The sequence below is a fragment of the Palaemon carinicauda genome, chromosome 39 (genome assembly GCF_036898095.1).
Source record: "Palaemon carinicauda isolate YSFRI2023 chromosome 39, ASM3689809v2, whole genome shotgun sequence".
Lineage (NCBI taxonomy): Eukaryota > Metazoa > Arthropoda > Malacostraca > Decapoda > Palaemonidae > Palaemon > Palaemon carinicauda.
In genome coordinates, this window is record NC_090763.1 from 60880086 (window position 1) to 60903070 (window position 22985).

The following is a 22985-nucleotide window of genomic DNA, read 5'->3' on the forward strand; positions in this document are numbered from 1 at the left end:
TAGATGAATGCATATGATGTGTAACAGAAAATATGCTAAAAGATATCACGAAAGAGATTGCAGATAAGCTAGCCTGGCAGAAAACATCCCTTGGTAGGCACTAGCATTGCTAAATGGAACTACTAACATAAAAAGAGAATCATTTCCCTTTTTAAGATTGTAACCAGAAGAAGAGAGTCATTGGCCCTTTTAATCTTGTAACCAAAAATTGGAATTATTGGTCATTTAATCTTGTTAACCAAAGGAGTCGTCAGGCTTTTAATCTTTTAACGCAAGAAAAGTCTTAGGTCCTTTTAATCTTGAAATCACTAAAAGGGAGTTATTTGCCTTTTTAATATTGTAACCAGAAGAAGAGAGTCATTGCCCCTTTAATCTTGTAACCCAAAGAAGGGAGTCATCAGGACTTTATCTTTTAACCACAAGTAAAGTTTAAGGTTCCTTTTATCTTGTAATCACAAAAAGGGAGTCATTTGCATTTTTAATATTCTAACCAGAAGAAGAGAGTCATTGGCCCTTTTATTCTTGTAACCCAAAAAAGGGAGTCATCAGGACTTTAATCTTTTAGGCACAAGAAAAGTCATAGGTCCCTTTAATCCTATAAGCTCAAGGAGGGAGCTATGGCCCCTTTAATCTTCTTAACCAAAGAAGGAGTCATCAGGCCGTTAATCTCTTAACCATAAGAAAAGTCATAGGTCCCTTTAATCCTATAAGCTCAAGGAGGGAGCTATGGCCCCTTTAATCTTGTTAACCAAAGAAGGAGTCATCAGGCCGTTAATCTCTTAACCACAAGAAAAGTCATGGGTCTCTTTAATCCTATAAGCTCAAGGAGGGAGCTATGGCCCCTTTAATCTTGTTAACCAAAGGAGGAGTCATCAGGCCGTCAATCTCTTAACCAAAAGAAAAGTCATGGGTCCCTTTAATCCTATAAGCTCAAGGAGGGAGCTATGGCCCCTTCAATCTTGTTAACCAAAGGAGGAGTCATCAGGCCGTCAATCTCTTAACCAAAAGAAAAGTCATGGGTCCCTTTAATCCTATAAGCTCAAGGAGGGAGCTATAGCCCCTTTAATCTTGTTAACCAAAGAAGGAGTCATCAGGCCGTTAATCTCTTAACCACAAGAAAAGTCATAGGTCCCTTTAATCCTATAAGCTCAAGGAGGGAGCTATAGCCCCTTTTATCTTGTTAACCAAAGAAGGAATCATGAGGCCGTTAATCTCTTAACCACAAGAAAAGTCATAGGTCCCTTTAATCCTATAAGCTCCAGGAGGGAGCTATGGCCCGTTTAATCTTTTTAACCAAAGAAGGAGTCATCAGGCCGTTAATCTCTTAACCACAAGAAAAGTCATGGGTCCCTTTAATCCTATAAGCTCAAGGAGGGAGCTATGGCCCCTTTAATCTTGTTAACCAAAGAAGGAGTCATCAGGCCGTTAATCTTTTAAGCACAAGAAAAGTCATAGGTCCCTTTAATCCTGGGGTTTACAAGAAAAAGGCGTCATTTGCCTTTTAAATCTTGTAACCACAAGAAGAGTCATTGGCATTTTAATCTTGTAACCCAAAGAAGGGAGTCATCAGGACTTTAATTTTTTTTTTTAACCACAAGGAAAGTCTTAGGTTCCTTTAATCTTGTAATCACAAAATAGGGAGTCCTTGCCCCTTTAATCTTTTAACCCATAGAAGGGAGTCATCATTTAACCACAAGAAAAGTCTTAGGTCCCTTTAATTTTGTAGCCATAAGGAGTGAATGATGGGAAATATATTCTTTTAATCACAAAAAAGGGATTCATTTGCCCTTTAATTGTGTAACTAGAAGAAACCAGTCGTTGCCATGTTAATCTTATAACCTCAAGGAAGCAGTCATTGGCATTTCAGTCTATGGGCTACAAGTCCTGCAATCTTGAGAATGGAATTGGCCTTCCTCTTTTACTTCTCCCATCAACTCTTGCATTCATCACCTTCTTTAGCAGACAGCCATTTTCCATTCTCTCAACATGGCTAAACCACTTCAACACATTCATATCCACTCTAGCCGCTAACTCATTTCTTACACTCGTTCTCACCCTCACTACTTCGTTCCTAACCCTATCTACTCGAGATACACCAGCCATACTCCTTAGACATTTCATCTCAAACGCATTCAATTTCTGTCACTCCATCACTTTCATTCCCCACAACTCCGATCCATACATCACAGTTGGTACAATCACTTTCTCATATAGAACTCTCTTTACATTCATGCCCAACCCTCTATTTTTTACTACTCCCTTAACTGCCCCAAACACTTTGCAGCCTTCATTCACTCTCTGACGTACATCTGCTTCCAGTCCACCATTTGCTGCAACAACAGACCCCAATTACTTGAACTAATCTACCTCCTCAAGTAACTTTCCATTCAACATGACATTCAACCTTGCACACCTTCCCTTCTCGTACATCTCATAACCTTACTCTTACCCACATTAACTCTCAACTTCCTTCTCTCACACACCCTTCCAAATTCTGTCACTAATCGGCCAAGCTTCTCTTCCGCGTTTCTTATAGCAATAAGAAAAGAATTATTGTCCCTTTAATCTCATAACCTCAAGGAAGCAGTCATTGGCATTTCAGTCTATGAGCTACAAGTCTTTTAATCACAAGAAAGGAATTGGCCATTTAATCTTATAGCAATAAGAAGAAAATTATTATCCCTTTAATCTTATAACCACATTAAGGTAGCCGTTGCCCTTTAATCTTATAGCCATAAGAAGGGAATCATTGTCCTTTTTAATCTTGTAAACACTAGAATGCAGTGTTTTTATTTTGACTTTGTAACCATGGGAAATTAAAAAATGCCATTTTGATCAGGTAAGCCGAAAATTTTTTTTATAGCACTTTTTTTTTTTTTTTAATCAAAACAACGTAGCAATATCCCATTGGTCTAACAACCCCATGAAATAGCTGACATTGATACCTTGAAACTTTCAACCACAAACAAGAAGTGATTAACAATTAAACCGTGTAACGTTAATAAAGTAGGCATTGGCACTCTAAACCTTGATAACCACAAACAAGCAGTCCTTGATATGTTTACATTCTAACCCCAAGAAAACAGTCCTTGATATGTTTACCTTCTAACACCAAGAAAGCAGTCCTTGATATGTTTACCTTCTAACCACCAGAAAACAGTCCTTAATATGTTTACCCTCTAACCCAAAGAAAGCAGTCCTTGATATGTTTACCTTCTAACCACAAAAAAGCAGTCCTTGATATGTTTACCTTCTAACCACAAGAAAGCAGTCCTTGATATGTTTACCTTCTAACCATAAGAAAGCAGTGATTGACATTTAAACCGTGTAGCAACAAAAGTGTCTTTGCTACTTTTATCTTATAACCACTGAATCAAGGCTGAAATTTTCAGTACCAAAATTTCTTATTTCAGTGCCGCTTTTGAAGTCGTTCTCCTATCACCACACCCTTACCTCCATTTATCTTTGTGTAAATGGAAAAAAAAATCTGGCCTGTTCTAGAAATTATATAGCTCTCCTGTATAGATGAAACACTTTCTTGGCAGTTGAGAGATTTTCTGTCGATGAAAAACTTTCTTGCTGTTAAGAGATTTTCTATCGATAGCTTTATTTGATAATTTAAAGCTCTTCTTTCTAACCAATCAGCGATCAGGAGACTTGTTCCGAGCTAAAAGGGCACCGCTGCGAGTAGGTGCAAATATGACCCGCTAAAAGAAATGGACTATAGTTTATATATAATTTTTTGTTATATGGTATTGAAACATCTTTGTATAACCAAATCACGGGAAGATTGTTAATGTAATGGAAAGTAATGCTAAGAATAGTTCGATAGTAGGTAGTAGGTTGGTCAGGGTACCAGCCAGCCGTTGAGAAACTACCGCTACGGAGTTATGGGGTCCTTTGATTTCCCAGACAGTACTACATTGGATCCTTCTCTCTGGTTACGGTTCACTTTCCCTTTGCCTACACATACACCGAATAGTTTGGCCTATTCTTTACAGATTCTCCTCTGTCCTCATACATCTGACAACACGGGGATTGCCAAACAATTGTTTTTCGCTCAAGGGGTTAACTACTGCACTATAATTGATCACTGACTACTTTCCTCTTGGTAAAGGTAGAAGAGACTTTAGCTATGGTAAGCAGCTCTTCTAGGAGAAGAACACTCCAAATCAAACCATTTTTCTTTAGTCTTGGGTAGTGCTATAGCCTCTGTACCATGGTCTTCCAATGTCTTGGGTTAGGGTGCTTGAGGATACACTTGGGCACACTATTATATCTAATTTCTCTTCCTCCTGTATTGCTAAAATTTTGTAGTTAATATAGGAAATATTTATTTTAATGTTACTATTCTCAAAATATTTTATTTTTCCTTGTTTCATTTCCTCACTGGGCTATTTTCCGTGTTGGGGCCCCTGGGCTTATAGCATCCTGCTTTTCCAACTAGGGTTGTAGCTTAGCAGGTAATAATAATAATAATAATAATAATAATAATAATAATAATAATAATAATAATAATAATAATAATAATAATAATGTGTCTGTTAATATCTGGATCATTTCTTATGGTTATCTGATTCTAATTCACTTGGGATTCATCTGTGGTATATCCGTAGTTAGTTATTTTAGATAGCAAACATTTAAAACCGAAAAAGGGGTAATTTAGTTTTAAAACAAATGACTGCTTGGTATCTGTGTTATATCCGCAGGTGAATGTTTTGGATGGGAAACATTGCAAATCGAAAAAAAGGGTAATATAGTTGTAAAATAAGTGACTGTTTGGGCGTGTTATATCCCCAGTTAATTAATATCTGGATTATATCTTATAGTTATCTGACTCTAATTTAATTGGGATTCATCGGCGTTATATCTGCGGTTAATTATTTTAAATGGCAAACATTTCAAGTCGAAAAGAAAGTAATTTAATTGTAAAATAAGAAAATATTTATTCTCTGTGTTATATCTGTGGTTAAATATTTTTGATGGCAAACAGTGCAAATAAAAAAAAGGTAATTTAGTTGTAATATAAGAAACTGTTTGGTCGCTGTATTATATCCTCAGTTAATTATATTACATAGCAAACATTTAAAATAGAAAAAGGTAATTTAGTGGTGAAATAAGTGACTGCTTGGTCTGTGTTATATCCGCAGTCAATTATTTTAGATGGCGAACATTGCAAATCGAAATAAAAAGGTAATTTTGTTGTAAAATAAGTGACTGTTTGGTCGCTGTATTATATCCGCAGTTAATTATATTACATGGCAAACATTTAAAATAGAAAAAAGGTAATTTAGTGGTGAAATAAGTGACTGTTTGGTCGCTGTATTAGATACACAGTTAATTATATTACATAGCAAACATTTAAAATAGAAAAAAGGTAATTTAGTTGTGGAATAAGTGACTGCTTGGTCTGTGTCATATCCGCAGTCCATTACTTTTGATGGCGAACATTGCAAATCGAAATAAAAATGTAATTTTGTTGTGAAATAAGTGACTGCTTGGTCTGTGTTATATCCGTAGTCCATTACTTTAGATGGCGAACATTGCAAATCTAAATAAAAAGGTAATTTTGTTGTGAAATAAGTGACTGCTTGGTCTGTGTTATATCCGTAGTCCATTACTTTAGATGGCGAACATTGCAAATCGAAATAAAAAGGTAATTTTGTTGTAAAATAAGTGAATGTTTGGTCGTTTGTAATCTCTTAGATTCATGTCTTATGTAACCTCTCTGATTTGTGTCTTCTGTAACCTCTTATTTTTATGTCTTTTGTAACATCTTTTATCTATGTCTTTTGTTACCTCTCCTGTTTATGTCTTTTGTAACATCTTTAATTTATATCTTTTGTGACCTTTCTTATTTATGTCTTTTGTAACCCCTTGTTTGTTTTTTATAACCTCTATTATATATGTCTTTGTAATATTTTTTTTATTTATATCTTATGTAACCACTCTTGTTTATGTCTTTTGTAACCCCTTATTAGTTTTTCATAACATCTTTTATTTTTTGTAACCTTTCTTTTTTTATGTCTTTTGTAACATCTTTTATTTATGTCTTTTGTAACCCCCTTATGTGTTTTGTAACCTTTCTTATTTATGCCTCTTCTAACATCTTTTATTTATGTCTTATATAACATCTCTTATTTATGTCTTTTGTAGTCCCTTATTTGTCTTTTGTAACTTCTTTTATTTGTCTTGTGTAACCTCTCTTATTTATGTCTTTTTTAACTCATTTGTCTTTTGTAACCTATTTTATTTATATCTTTTTTAACTTCTCTTATTTATGTCTTTTGTAAACTTTCATTTATTCAAAGTAAAACAGGACGTCCCAAGGAGAATTTAGATAATCTAGCTGTACATTACAAGTAATGCATATAATAATGTGCTACAACTCAATAAATAATAATAGGCTGAGGGCAAAAGGATTTAGACAATCAAGATAGCTAAAATAAAAGTAATTTTTAACTCAATAGATAATAATAGGCTCAGGGCGAAAGGATTTAGACAATCTAGATAGCTAAAATAAAAGTAATTTTTAGCTCGATAAATAATAATAGGCTCAGGGCGAAAGGATTTAGACAATCTGGATTGCTAAAATAAAAGTAATTTTTAGCTCGATAAATAATAATAGGCTCAGGGCGAAAGGATTTAGACAATCTAGATAGCTCAAATAAAAGTAATTTTTAGCTCAATAAATAATAATAGGGTCAGGGCAAAAGGATTTAGACAATCTAGATAGCTAAAATAAAAGTAATTTTTAGCTCAATAAATAATAATAGGGTCAGGGCAAAAGGATTTAGACAATCTAGATAGCTCAAATAAAAGTAATTTTTAGCTCAATAAATAATAAGAGGCTCGGGGCGAAAGGATTTAGACAATCTAGATAGCTCAAATAAAAGTAATTTTTAGCTCAATAAATAATAAGAGGCTCGGGGCGAAAGGATTTAGACAATCTAGATGGCTAAAATAAAAGTAATTTTTAGCTCAATAAATAATAAGAGGCTCAGGGCGAAAGGATTTAGACAATCTAGATAGCTAAAATAAAAGTAATTTTTAGCTCAATAAATAATAATAGGGTCAGGGCAAAAGGATTTAGACAATCTAGATAGCTCAAATAAAAGTAATTTTTAGCTCAATAAATAATAAGAGGCTCGGGGCGAAAGGATTTAGACAATCTAGATAGCTCAAATAAAAGTAATTTTTAGCTCAATAAATAATAATAGGCTCGGGGCGAAAGGATTTAGACAATCTAGATGGCTAAAATAAAAGTAATTTTTAGCTCAATAAATAATAATAGGCTCGGGGCGAAAGGATTTAGACAATCTAGATGGCTAAAATAAAAGTAATTTTTAGCTCAATAAATAATAATAGGTTCAGGGCGAAAGTATTTAGACAATCTAGATAGCTAAAATAAAAGTAATTTTTAGCTCAATAAATAATAATAGGCCCAGGGCGAAAGGATTTAGACAATCTAGATAGCTAAAATAAAAGTAATTTTTAGCTCGAACTATCGAGCTGGAAGAGATAAGTGGTTAAAGGGAAGGTAATTTTCTTTTTCAGTGAACGGTTTTCCATGAAGGGCAAGATGGATCTCATATGATGAGCTTTCATTATAAGTTTATTGTATTCTTCTTTATCCTCCAGACCTGTACTTTTTAAGAGAATTATGCTGCCAGATTTTTTTGGTTTATTTTTTTTTATTTATTTATTTATTTATTTATTTTTTACATTTATGTGTTTTCTTCTTGATTTTAACTATTTTTTTGTTGTTGCTGGGTTTTCTTAGTTTATTTTTTTCTTCTTTTTTTTTTTACATTTATGTGTTTTTTTCTTGATTTTAACTATTTTCTGTCGCTGTCTTTTTTCAGCTGTTGTTTTTTTCTTCAGCTGTTGTTCTTTTCTACAGCTGTTGTTCTTTTCTTCAGCTCTTATTCTTAAAGTTATTTAACTTTCAAAAGGACATCTTTGCTTTTATTGCTTTTAATTGAATTTCCTTTTGTTCTCTATTTATAACAAACTATATGTGTCAATGATCTTTGATATCAGGATGCCAGAAAACTTAAAATCAACTAATAGCTGTTTTAGGAAGAGATTACAATCTTCAATTTAATTTGGGAGAAATCTCATGTATAGTTTTATATTATCAGTGTCACAGCAATAGTCTGAAAGTAATAAACTCCATGTTTAGATCTGCCGTCTTCTAGCCCAGGCCAAATAGCCCTCACCGCTGGCAGATTGAAATGCCTTGGACATAACGTCCCTATGATAGGGACCTAACGTCTCGACCCCCTCTAAATTATCATATTTTTTTTGTAACGTAGACATGCTAGTTCAATGAAAATAGACGATTAATCTAATGGGAAAAAAAACCCGGGATTTTTTTTTTTTTTTTTTTTTTTTTTTTTTTTTTTTTTTTGAGTGCCCTATTAAGCTGTGAAACATGCCCCTGTAGAAACTCGAATCCTGATGAAAATACACTTAATAGAACCTATGATAAATAATTGAAGAAAAAAAATATGGAGAAAGTCTGTTTGCCTTTGGGTACACGGACAAAAGAAATTATTTCCAAAATTTATACTGATGGGAAAATAGAGAGCAACGAAGCAAATTTAACCTCCTTGTAAAGAAGTTCCTATTGTTCAAATTTCCTATTATAATTATTATTATTATTATTATTATTATTATTATTATTATTATTATTATTATTATTATAATCATGATGAAGATTATTATTATTATTATTATTATTATTAGCTAGCCTACAAACCTTGTTGAAAAAGCAGGATGCCATAAGCCCAAGGGCTCCAACAGGGAAAATAGCCCAGTGAGGAAAGGAAGTAAGTAAACAGACGGAATAGTGTGCTTGAGTGTACCCTCAAGTTTAAGCTTCAGTTTTCACAGATACTAAGTAAACGATGAAGACGGAATGAACTTGATAAGTAGCCTCTTGGAGCAACGTCTTCGACAGCACTTCAATCTTACAACAATAAGAAGGGAATGATTGTCCTTTTTAATCTTGTAAACACTAGAATGAAGTCCTTTTTAATCTTATTTTGTAACCATAGGAAATTAAGAAATGCCATTTTAATCAGGTAAGCAAATAAAATGTCTATAGCACTTTTTTTAATCAAAACAACGTAGCAATATCCCATTGGTCTAGCAACACCAAGAAATAGCTGATACCTTTCAATCACAAAAAAAAGAAAAAAAAAAATCTTTTACTAAAAAAAAAAAAAAAAAAAATCCTTTCTACTAATAATATACATGAAAGGGAAAATTACCATTTCAAATGGATGCGACGAGTACCAAACTGTCTCTAGTTGTTACCGAAAACAATGTTTGGAGTACTAGTAGATAAGGACCTTACGCCTTATCTTATGATGATTAATTTGCTGCTGAATAATGCATACACCAAGATGTGTCATTGTTTCATCCAGAGCTATGGCAGGAATGTGTTCATTAAGCAAACTACGCTGGGACGAAGTGGATGACTTCTGATGTACTGATGTGCATTCTATAGTTGTTATTGTTGTTGTTGTTGTTATTGGGTTTTTTTTTTTTTTTTTTTTTTTTTTTTTTTTTTTTTTTTTTTGAATGAGAGATTTCGATCTTAGATTCCAAAGTTTGATTCTCTCCTGTTTAATTTTCATGGAATTTATGAAATAAAAGCAATATGAAGATATGTCAGTCCTTCAAAATATTGCTTTAATTTTTATCATTTCGGTTTTGGCAAACCTACATGTTAATTTCCTTCGCCAAAATCGAAGATTTAGCGAAGGGTATGTGTTCACCTCCTCTCTTTATTTATTTATTTATTTATTTGTTTTTGTGAGCAAGTTTACATAAACACTACTCTACCGATTGTGACCAAACTTAGTAGTCATATTGGGTATGCCCCAAGGATGAATATGTAACATTTTAGATAAAGTATATCAAAGTGCAAGTACGTAGTAGTACTTTAAAAATAATCGCAATGTTACGGAAATGGCAAATATTTTTTTTTCTTTTTTTTTTTTTTTTTGTGAACAACAACGCAAAAACTTACTGAACCAATTTCAACGAAATTTGGTGGACATGTGTAGTATGACCGTATGACCCAAGGACAAATCAATTAGGTTTTAAAGAAAATACATCGAATAAAAGTACGCAGTTGAGTTGAGAACCAAATAAGACAGCTTGGCGTGGCGGTGTGACGAACCAAGAGTAGGTTGCGAGTCAAAGGCGAGATGAATGCGACTGAGTAACTTTATTACAGACACATCGAGTATATATACACACTAGTTACTTTTCCAACTAGGGTTGTACCTTGGCTAGCAATAATGATAATAATAATAATAATAATAATAATAGGTCCCGGTAAGAAGGTCACAAAATACAAACATGCTATTTCTTGTCAAACCGGCAACCGGTTCTGTTAACAGTTAACAATTAAGTAGGCCGACAGGTTAACACAAGTTGCTGTCAGTGCGAGGGGAGAGCGAAGATACAAAGGATAGTATATACAAAAAAAGATAAAAGTCGTTACTATGTACGCTCGTATGACACATGGGTGGTACAAAAGGCATGCTCCCTACTTAGTGCCTGTAGTTCATGCTGTGAAGGTGCTGCATCTGTTATATAAATGCATTGACTTAACGTCACAATAAGTTATTGCAAGTTCGTTTCGTGAAAGTTAGAACATCTAACTGAACCATATTTTGGATCCATGTTCTTATTTTCTTCTGTACACAATATGTAAAACTTGCATCTGTCCGTGATATACTTGTTTATACAGTAACATGTGTAATACTGGTTGAATTTCAATAAAATTTAGCAAAACATGATCCGTTGTGAGGTGGTTCATTATTGCCATTTTTTTTTTGTTAAAAATTGGATGTTTATCCTTGCTTCTTGAGCATATTGAAGTGATATCAGTCATGTTTTTGTATATAAGTTGCACCTACTACGAAATTGAATGAGCTATGAAATTATCAATATTTGACAAACTTTAAGTTTTTTTTTTTTTTTTTTTTTTTTTTTTTTTTTTTTTTTTTTTTGCAGAAATTGGAATATTAAACTTTCTCTCGTGCGCACAGTTATCAAGTGATTTCAAAGACCTTCTGCGTTTTGGTTATTATAAATTATCTCTACAGGAATGTCACCGTTGCTTAGAGCAGAATACGAATGTATTAGCTCTATTTGTAGTCCTGTTGGCCAGTCTGATAGCTCTATTTCTAGTCCTGTTGGCCAGTCTAATAGCTCTATTTCTAGTCCTGTTGGCCAATTTGATAGCTCTATTTGTAGTCCTATTAGTCAGTCTGATAGCTCTTTTTCTTGTCCTGTTGGCCACTCTGATAACTCTATTTCTAGTCCTGTTGGCCAATCTGATAGCTCAATTTCTAGTCCTGTTGGCCAGTCTAATAGCTCTATTTCTAGTCCTGTTGGCCAGTCTGACAGCTCTATTTCAAGTCGTGTTGGCCAGTCTAATAGCTCTATTTCTAGTCCTGTTGACCAGTCTGATAGCTCTCTAGTCCTATTGGCCAGTCTAATAGCTCTATTTCTAGTCCTGTTGGCCAGTCTAATAGCTCTATTTCTAGTTCTGTTGGCCAGTCTGATTGCTCTATTTCTAGTCCTGTTAGCCAGTCTGATGGCTCTATTTCTAGTCCTGTTGGCCAGTCTGATGGCTCTATTTCTAGTCCTGTTGGCCAGTCTGATGGCTCTATTTCTAGTCCTGTTGGCCAATCTGATGGCTCTATTTCTAGTCCTGTTGGCCAGTCTGATGGCTCTATTTCTAGTCCTGTTGGCCAGTCTGATGGCTCTATTTCTAGTCCTGTTGGCCAGTCTGATGGCTCTATTTCTAGTCCTGTTGGCCAGTCTGATGGCTCTATTTCTAGTCCTGTCGGCCAGTCTGATGGCTCTATTTCTAGTCCTGTTGGCCAGTCTGATGGCTCTATTTCTAGTCCTGTTGGCCAGTCTGATGGCTCTATTTCCAGTCCTGTTGGCCAGACTGATGGCTCTATTTCTAGTTCTGTTGGCCAGTCTGATGGCTCTATTTCTAGTCCTGTTGGCCAATCTGATTGCTCTATTTCTAGTCCTGTTGGCCAGTCTGATTGCTCTATTTCTAGTCCTGTTGGCCAGTCTGATGGCTCTATTTCTAGTCCTGTTGGCCAGTCTGATGGCTCTATTTCTAGTCCTGTTGGCCAGTCTGATGGCTCTATTTCTAGTCCTGTTGGCCAATCTGATTGCTCTATTTCTAGTCCTGTTGGCCAGTCTTATGGCTCTGATAGCTCTATTTCTAGTCCTGTTGGCCAGTCTGATGGCTCTATTGCTAGTCCTGTTGGCCAGTCTGATAGCTCTATAGTCCTGTTATCCAGTCTGACTGCTCTATTTCTAGTCCTATTGGCCAGTCTAATAGCTCTATTTCTAGTCCTGTTGGCCAGTCTGATAGCTCTATTTCTAGTCCCGTTGCCCAGTCTGATATCTCTATTTCTAGTCCTGTTGGCCAGTCTGATAGCTCTATTTCTAGTCCTGTTGGCCAATCTGATGGCTCTATTTCTAGTCCAGTTGGCCAGTCTGATAGCTCTCTAGTCCTGTTGGCCAGTCTGATAGCTCTATTTCAAGTCGTATTGGCCAGTCTAATAGCTATTTCTAGTCCTGTTGGCCAGTCTGATAGCTCTATTTCTAGTCCTGTTGGCCAGTCTGATGGCTCTATTTCTAGTCCTGTTGGCCAGTCTGATAGCTCTATTTCTAGTCCTGTTGACCAGTCTGATAGCTCTAGTCCTGTTGGCCAGTCTAATAGCTCTATTTCTAGTCCTGTTGGCCAGTCTGATAGCTCTATTTCTAGTCCTGTTGGCCAGTCTGATTGCTCTATTTCTAGTCCTGTAGGCCAGCCTGATAGCTCTGTTTCTAGTCTTGTTGGCCAGTCTGACAGCTCTATTTCTAGTCCTGTTGGCCAGTCTAATAGCCCTATTTCTAGTCCTGTTGGCCAGTCAGATAGCTCTATTTCTAGTCCTGTTGGCCAGTCTGACAGCTCTATTTCTAGTCCTGTTGGCCAGTCTGATTGCTCTATTTCTAGTCCTGTAGGCCAGCCTGATAGCTCTGTTTCTAGTCTTGTTGGCCAGTCTGACAGCTCTATTTCTAGTCCTGTTGGCCAGTCAGATTGCTCTATTTCTAGTCCTGTAGGCCAGCCTGATAGCTCTATTTCTAGCCTTGTTGGCCAGTCTGATAGCTCTTTTTCTAGTCCAGACCAAGAGAAAAGAAAAAAAGGAAGAAATTGAAGACTTAATTCATACAGGACGAATAAACAAACAATACGGAAGATAATCCAATGCCATGTGGTAGAAGGGAATAAACTCAGTGAACCATAGAATGCTAAGATGTCAACAGACTATTCTTTAATGGTTTTATATCATTAAAAAAAAAAGAAATTTCTCAAAAAAAGAGGAAATAAAAAGTAGTTAAAACTTTGCATGTGAAACCAAGCGTCATTATCGAAGAATGATAATCTCAATTCAGTCTCTCGACAAACAACTGGAATTTCTTTTGAACACTTGATTGTTAGGTAAAATGAACGAATGTTTGTTATAGATATTGTCGTTACAAAGCATTAGGAAATCAAAAGTTCGTGTTCTTATTAGCTTTTATATTTCAAAAAAAATTATATATATACTGTGTATATATATATATATATATATATATATATATATATATATATATATATATATATATATATATATATATATATGTATATATATACATAAATACATATTTTCCCTGTTGGAGTACCTTGGCTTACAGCATCCTGCTTTTCCAAATAGGGTTATAGCTTAGCAAGTAGTAGTAGTAGTAATAATGATAATAATAATAATACATTCATATATATATATATATATATATATATATATATATATATATATATATATATATGTATATATATATGTATATATATACTATATATATACATTTGTATATATGCATACATACATACATGCACACATATAAATGTATGTATATATACATATATACACACATTTATATATATATATATATATATATATATATATATATATATATATATATATATATATATAATTATTTATGTATATATATATACATGTATAGAAATTACGAAAGCTGACAAAGTGATGAGCATAACATATGTATTAAAGCCATGAAAGAGAAAATGAAAAAAAAAATTATTGGAGTTAGTACTTTCGTCTTATTAGTGATATCGACGGACTTACTATGAGAATAACTATTCAAAGACCTCGTATTTATACATAAAAATTAGATCAATCGGCTCTCAATTTCTATAATCTTAATTATCTGAAATTATCATGAAACTGACGGTAGTACTAACTCCAATCAAGTCTTAATTTTTCCTTTCGTGGTTATAATGTATATGCATATATAGATATGAGTTTTGTGAGTTTGTTTGTTCAACTATTGTTCAATCCTAAATAAGGTAAAAAATTGGGCCCGTTTCCTGAAATGTCCAAGATTGAAGATTTAAATGAATGGCTTAGTGAAATAAAAATATGCTATATCTTGAAGCTAAGTCGCAAAAAGAAAATCACATAAATATAAAGAAGCCAGTAAAAACAAAGGTATTACAAGGCTGAATTTGAAAAAATGCTTTTGAGACAAAATGAAATGGTATATTAGACAGGTAAATGGATACTTGATCCCTGTATAAGGGACTATGATTGGTCAGCTGTGGCGGATTATAGTCTGTGTGTTTTTGGAGTATGTAACAAACATCCTCATTCCAAAATTGTTGCTGAGAAACTGGAAGGGTAACGCCTTCTGTAACAAACATCCTCATTCCAAAATTATTGCTGAGAAACTGGAAGGGCAACACCTTCCTTAACAAACATCCTCATTCCAAAATTATTGCTGAGAAACTGGAAGGGCAACACCTTCCTTAACAAACATCCTCATTCCAAAATTATTGCTGAGAAACTGGAAGGGCAACACCTTCTGTAACAAACATCCTCATTCCAAAATTGTTGCTGAGAAACTGGAAGGGCAACGCCTTCTGGAACCAGTTCCTCAAAGAAGGTGGAAATTTATATAATTTGCAGTAATAAGCTTTATGTTGAAGTGTGATTGCATTGTTCAACAATTGTAGCCCTGATGAAGGCCATAACATGATGGCTGAAACAGCTGTCAGTGGCAGTTATTTTGATGGCACACGATGGTAGTAGTTATCTTTTATCTTGTTGATCAAGGAAGTTGTCTTGGGATAATAAAAGTCATATAGCAATCCGTATTTAATAGCATATGTATATATATATATATATATATATATATATATATATATATATATATATATATATATATATATATATATGTATATATATATATATGTATATATATATGTATATATATATGTATATATATATATATATATATATATATATATATATATATATGTATATATATATGTATATATATATATATATATATATTATATATATATGTGTGTGTGTGTGTATGTATATTATCATTACTAGCTAAGCTAAAACCCTAGTTGGAAAAGCAAGATACTATAAGCCAAAGGGCTCCAACAGGGAAAAATACTCCAGTGAGGTAAGGAAACTAGGAAATAAATAAACGATATGAGAAGTAATGAAAAATTGAGATAAAATATATTTAAAAACTTTAGCAACATTAAAACAGATAATTCATATATACACTATAAAAAGACTTATGTCAGCCTGTTCAACATAAAAACATTTGCTGCAAGTTTGAACTTTTGAAGTGCTACTGATTCAACTACCAGATTAGGAAGATCATTCCACAACTTGGTCACAGCTGGAATAAAACTTCTAGAATACTGTGTAGTATTGAGCCTCATGATGGAGAAGGCCTGGCTATTAGAATTAACTGCCAGCCTAGTATTACGAACAGGATGGAACTGTCCAGAAAGATCCGAATGCAAAGGATGGTCAGAATTATGAAAGATCTTATGCAACATGCATAATGAACTAATTGAACGATGGTGCCACAGATTAATATCTACATCAGGAATAAGAAATTTAATAGACCGTAAGTTCCTGTCTAACAGATTAAGATGAGAATCAGCAGTTGAAGACCAGACAGAAGAACAACACTCGAAACAAAGTTTAAGGAAATAATTAAAACACTAATTCAAAATAGATTGATCACTGAAAATCTTGAAAGACTTTCTTTATAAGCCAATATTTTGTGCACAGACATAATGTGTTTCTCAAAACTAAATTTGCTGTCGAGAATCACAACTAAAATTTTTAAAGTCATACAAAGGTAAAGATACATTATCAGTGCAGAGGAGCCACTGTCCTTGGCCTACTTACAATCATACTTTGAGTTTTGTTAGGATTCAACTTCATACTCCATAATTTGCACCTTGCACTAATTCTAGCTAGATCTCTATTAAGGGATTCAGCAACCCCAGATCTACTTTAATGATATGAAATTGATGCAAAGAGAGTAGTATGTTCTGCATATGCATCAAGCTTGTTTTCTAGGCCAAACCACATTTGTGTTTATAAGAGGAAAAGTAATGGGCCTAGGACACTACCCTGTGGAACACCAAATATCACATTCCTATACTCACTATGGTGTCCATCAACAACAACTCTGAGATCTATTACTTAAATATTCAATAATGATGCTAAGAAACGACCCACCCACTCCTAACTGTTTGAGTTTCAAAACAAGAGCCTCATGATTAACACAGCTAAAGGCAGCACTAAAATCAAGGCCAATCATACGAATTTCCTGACCACAATCAAGGGATTTCTGTACAGCATTGGAGATTGTAAGAAGGTCATCACAAATACCAAATTGCAAACTAGGGAAACAGATGAATACCTTCAGCAAACCTTTTAAGATGTTTTGCCAAAAGACGTTCAAAATCTTTAGAAATGGGAGTTATGGAAATGGGGCGGTAATCAGTTGGACTTGAGCTACCATAAACACATTTGCATAGTAGAGTAACAATACCAATTCCACAGCAAGTGCTAAAAGCTCTTCTCCTTGCTAACGTGCGCAAAATAAGAGATGACTTTGGAGCTAAGAAATGTGCAGTCTATAAAAAACCAAGGAAAAATGCCATTAGGGTCTACACCTCCATAGGCGTCAAGGTCCATCAACAGAGCTTTAATTTCCAGAGATCGAAAAGCTAAAGTAGTTTAGCCTCAGGAAAACAGAAATGTGGAAGTTCGAGTTTCTCATATATATATATATATATATATATATATATATATATATATATATATATATATATATATATATATATATATATGTGTGTGTGTGTGTGTGTGTTAGCCGTTACTAGTCCACAGCAGAACAAGTGGCTTGGACATGCCCTTCCGCTCCTGTTTGTTTATTGCCATTCCATGCCAGTCTGTACTCGCAAATTTCTTAGTTCGTCAGTCTATGGTTTTCTCCTCCTCCCCCTGTTTCGTTTGCAATCTCCAGGGACCCATTCTGTTATTTGGCTGAGATCATGGTGAGGGATAGATGGAGATGGTTTGGGCATGCTCTTCGCACTCCCGAAGAGAGATTAGTTGACCAAACGTTTAACTGGGCTCCACAAGGCTCTAGAAGAGTTAGAAGACCCAGGCCTACATGGCTGAGGACTACGAAGTGTGAAGTAGGAGATGATGAGTGGGAAGTATTGAAATAAAAGCTCAAGATACAGACGATTGGCGAAATCTAACCGAGGCCCTTTTCGTAGATAGCCATAGGAGGAGATGATGATGGTATATTTGTGGTATGAGAGAGAGAGAGAGAGAGAGAGAGAGAGAGAGAGAGAGAGAGATATGCAAGTATCTGAAAGAATGTAAATACATATCGTTCTACCAAAATATCCTTTACATAAATACAGTCATAAGCTCAGCCACACCTAAGTAATAATGTGTGTGTGTGTTTGTTCACGCGCGTACATATTTGCAATATATTTCGAAGCCTCGCCGTAGTAAAGCTTATTGAAAGGAGGGACGGGGGGGGGGGGGGGGGGCTTCCAGCACCCCCTAAGAATTTTCACGGAATTCTGGCTATCATTTGTACCGGGTTTGTTATTCTGGGATTGTTCATTACAGCAACGTTCCCGTTGTTGGATTTCTTTCGGGGCTGTTCTTGGTAAGGGAAAGTTGTGCTATGTGCGTGCTTTTATGCTTGCGTGTTGTTGTTGTTGTTGTTTTTGTTGTTTTTTGGGGGGTGGGGGTGGGGCAGTTCCTGTCTACAGCATTGGAGTACTTTGAGTGACATATCTTGGAGCAAATTGTGTTCTTAGAATTCAAGACTGTAGGTTGATATTATTATTATTATTATTATTATTATTATTATTATTATTATTATTATTATTATTATTATTATTAGTGTACCTGAGCCGTCAAAAATGACGCCTAAATATTTAGGTAGATATGCAAGCACGCATATACAAAGATTCCACCCTTCCCACACCCACCCCCACTTTCCTAACCCAATTTGTAGGAGAGTGTGGTTTCCGAGTGCACCTCTTGGGGTAACCGTACTTACAAGGGCATGACTACTCTCGCTCCCCCTACCTGACCGTGACAGGGATGTTATATATATATATATATATATATATATATATATATATATATATATATATATATATATATATATATATATATATATATCCATATATATCTATATATATATAAATATATATACCTATATATATCTATATATATCTATATATATCTATATAGATATATATATATATATATATATAGATATATATATATATTTATATATATATATATATATATATATATATATATATATATATATACATATATATATATATATATATATATATATATATATATATATATATATATATATATATATATATCTATCTATCTATATATACAGTATATATATATATATATATATATATATATATATATATATATATATTTATATATATACTATACCTCTATACATACAGTTTAGGGGCGATTATTATTTTTGTTGTTGTTGTTATTTTTAAATTGCTTCTAAATCCCCTTGACATGTTTTTTATAAACTTATTTGAAAGAAAAAACTAAAAACTTCATGAAACATTAATATCACCCATTGCTTCACTTAGCGGCCATTGTAACGTATTATGTGTACCTTACAAATCTGCCTCATGGCCTGGATACTCAATATTTGATCTTGTAAAAATCAATAGGCATCGACCGATATATATATATTTTTTTCAACTCGAAATAAAGGTCGCTCGCCTTTACAGGCTAACGTAAGTGTGACCTTGAAAATGTCCGATCGATGATTTCGTCGTAGAAAATTCCTTGTTCGTGAGTTTTTTTTTTTTTTTTATCTTTGACATTGAAGTTGGATATTCCACAGAAAACGGGCTTTATGCTAGCACGGGCTCTTGCTCCCAAATCAACCAACAGACTTCGATGATAAGATTTCAAGGACAAGGTTCGATTCTATGAATTCAAAAGGTTTATGTTAGCACGGGCTCTTGTACCAAAGTCATCCCGTAGAGCATCCAGGACAAGGCTTTATTCCATTAATTAAAAAGGTTTATGCCAGAAGTGGCTATCCTGTAGGGTATTTAGCCTTGCACGGTGTATCGGCTCCTCCATGTTGACCAGTTTTTCCGATTTTTTTTTTTTTTTTTTTGTAATCTATGGGTTTCATCAATCACTTTGTTTATATTTCTGTACGTATTGGTTTTGTTATAAAGCTTGTGAATCAAGTTTTTAAGCATAATGTCTTTGTTATTGCCATTAATTTTTATGCTGTGAGACATTAAGCGAAATCCGTGACCGGTACGTCCCTAGATTTCGTCAATGTCGGCTACTGTATTGCAATATTCGTGGTCTTTATGCAAATATTCAAGACCTTTACAGTTGTGTCTGGACAGTATGATATTTTTTTTGTTCTCAGAAACTTTGGTTTCTAATATGAGGCACTCATCTGAGCTCCTTATAACTGGTTTTAAGAAGCCAATAATGTTGAAACGTGATGCCATCCGTAGGGCCAGGGAAATAGCGGTGTATATTAGGACTGAGTACCCTGCTTCTCATAAGTCCTGCTATGAATGTGGATATCGTGAGATTCAGGTATGTGTTCGATCTACTCGAATCCAGACATGGATGATTCTATCTTCGATTGTCTTCTTACCATTATGGCTAAGATACAAGATGATAGAATGGCCTCTTTTGTCTTTGTTGGTGATTTCAATGCTCACCATAGGGAGTGGTCAAGTTCTGTTTCTCCTACCGATCGCCATAGCTTAAGAGCTTTATACTTTGCCTCTGAATCAGGTGAGTAAATCACAAGTGAATTTACTCACAGGTCTGGTAACTGCTTGGACCTCGTAAACAATGACTCCCCCGGCGTTATAACTAGTAAGGTTGGTTCTCCAGGCGGGACATCTGATCATGCTTTGATTTCATTAGTAGTGAAGACTGAGCACCCTGTCCCTGATGTATCTTACTCAAGTAAGATTTATATGAAATCTCAAACAGACTGGAATGGGATTTTGCATGATCTTTTGGGCTTGAATTGGTCACAATTGTATAATAGTGTTGATACTGTTGTCCCTTTGAATGAGAATCTAGTCAACATAATTGATGGGCGTATCCCTTCTCTTGTGCTAAAGTACCGAGTGAAGGACAAAACGTGATTCAATGTTGATTGTAGACTAGCTTATTTGGAGAAGCAGGAGGCCTATCATCTTAGGAAGGGTAACAGATCAGATTTGACCGGGAATAACTATACTCAGCTTAGAGCTTTTGCTCAAAGAGTTTATGCTTCAACTTAAAAACGAATGCTATTTAACCATAAAAGAAACCCTTTCTGGTACAACCCGGGAAAATAAGTGGTGTACTGCCCTTAATTCTGCACTCTTTGGTGTAGATGTAACAGTTCCTCCTTTACTTAAACCAGATGGCTCAGTCACTCACTGTCCAAAGGAAAAGGCAACCCTTTTGGCTGATGTATTTGACATTAAACAGAGTAATGAGAAACTCGAACTTCCTCATTCCTGTTTTCCTAAAGATAAACTTACTAGTTTAGCTTTTCGATCTCGTGAAATTAAAACTCTGTTGATGGCTCTTGATGCTTATGGAGGTGTAGACCCAAATGATATTTTTCCTTTGTTTTCTATAAAGACTGCATATTTCTTATCTCCAAATTTATCTGTTATTTTGCGCAAGTTAGTAAGAAGAGAAGCTTTTAACACTTGTTGGAGAATTGGTAATGTTACTCCACTATGTAAATTTGTTTGTGGTAGCTCAAGTCCAACTGGTTACCGCCCAATTTCCAGAACTCCCATATTATCCAAATTTTTTGACACCTCAAAAATCAACCCGTTGAGCAATCCAAGGCTTCGAGACTTGATTCCATGAATTCAAAAGGTATATCCCATCACGGGCTCTTGCTCAAAAAATCAACCCATAAAGCAATCCAAGACTTCGAGACTTGAATTCATGAATTCAAAAGGTTTATCCCAGCACGGGCTCTTGCTAAAGAATCAACCTGTAGAGCAATCAAAGAATTCGAGACTTGATTCCATTAATTCAAAAGGTTTATCCCAGCACGGGCTCTTGCTCCAGAATTAACCCGTAGAGCAATCCAAGACTTCGAGACTTGATTCCATGAATTCAAAAGGTTTATTCCAGCACGGGCTCTTGCTCCAGAATCAACCCGTAGAGCAATCCAAGACTTCGAGACTTGATTCCATGAATTCAAAAGGTTTATTCCAGCACGGGCTCTTGCTCCAGAATCAACCCGTAGAGCAATCCAAGACTTCGAGACTTGATTCCATGAATTCAAAAGGTTTATCCCAGCACGGGCTCTTGCTCAAAAAGTCAACCCGTAGAGCAATCCAAGACTTCGAGACTTGATTCCATGAATTCAAAAGGTTTATTCCAGCACGGGCTCTTGCTCCAGAATCAACCCGTAGAGCAATCCAAGACTTCGAGACTTGATTCCATGAATTCAGAAGGTTTATCCCAGCACTGGCTCTTGCTCCAGAATCAACCCATAGAGCATTCCAAGACTTCGAGACTTGATTCCATGAATTCAGAAGGTTTATCCCAGCACGGGCTCTTGCTCCAGAATCAACCCGTAGAGCAATCCAAGACTTCGAGACTTGATTCCATGAATTCAAAAGCTTAAGTAAATGATAAGCTTTGGCGATTGAGTCTTTGCCCTAATGTTGACCTGATGGGGGAGACGGGGAGGGGGAGAAGAGCCTTACTTGGCGGAAGGGGGAAAGGATGAGTCTTACTTCAGGGAGGAGGTTTAAGGAGAGAGGGAGAGAAAGGGGGAGGGAGAGACTCGAATAATCCTCCGACGCGTTCCTTTGGCCCGCGAGATGGGTGTCGTAAGTAGGTAAATTATCGACATGTGAGGAAATGAGCAACCCTTCAGGAGGAGGAGGAGGAGGAGGAGGAGGAGGAGGAGGTGGTGGTGGTGGAGGGTGAGTGGGTGGGAGGGTGAGGAGAGGAAAGGGGGAGGGGGAAGGGAGGAGGGAGGGAGTGTGGGAGGTACGATGGTTGATGTCAAGGAAGGCATTTTATGGAAGAGAAAAATTAAATTAATGATCCGAAGAAGGAGCTGAATGAATAAGATCAAGCTGTCTATTTATGTTAATAAAAACGAATACAAAGAGTAAAGAATGAGAGAGAGAGAGAGAGAGAGAGAGAGAGAGAGAGAGAGAGAGAGAGAGAGAGAGAGAGAGAGCAGAGGGAGTTAGTGTAGAAGGGGGGTATGGGAGAAAAGGAGGGGGCTCGCAATGTGTTAGCAAGGCCCCTCCCCCTAACTCTCCGACCAGAGAGGAGAGGGGTATTAATAGGAGGGGGTAAGGAATGAGATGAGTGTAGTGGGGGGGAAAAGAGTTGTGAGAGAGAGAGAGAGAGAGAGAGAGAGAGAGAGAGAGAGAGACGGGGTGAATGGGGGTACGGGAGAGATGGCTGTGAGGATTTGCGATTGGAAGACACAAAACGAATTGGAGAAGAAGCCAGAGACGG

At 35.5% G+C, this 22985-nt stretch overlaps 2 protein-coding genes across 2 annotated transcripts in view; both read left to right on the forward strand.

Annotated features, from left to right (window-relative positions):
• Positions 1 to 22985, forward strand: part of LOC137631216 (IQ motif and SEC7 domain-containing protein 2-like) — a 374957-nt gene that overhangs the window by 280670 nt on the left and 71302 nt on the right. The window lies entirely within an intron of this gene.
• LOC137631417 (uncharacterized) lies at positions 11132 to 13253 on the forward strand. The gene is made up of 3 exons (XM_068363184.1): positions 11132 to 11490; positions 11574 to 12320; positions 12371 to 13253. The coding sequence occupies exons 1-3, from the start codon at positions 11132 to 11134 to the stop codon at positions 13251 to 13253; spliced, it is 1989 nt and encodes a 662-aa protein (XP_068219285.1).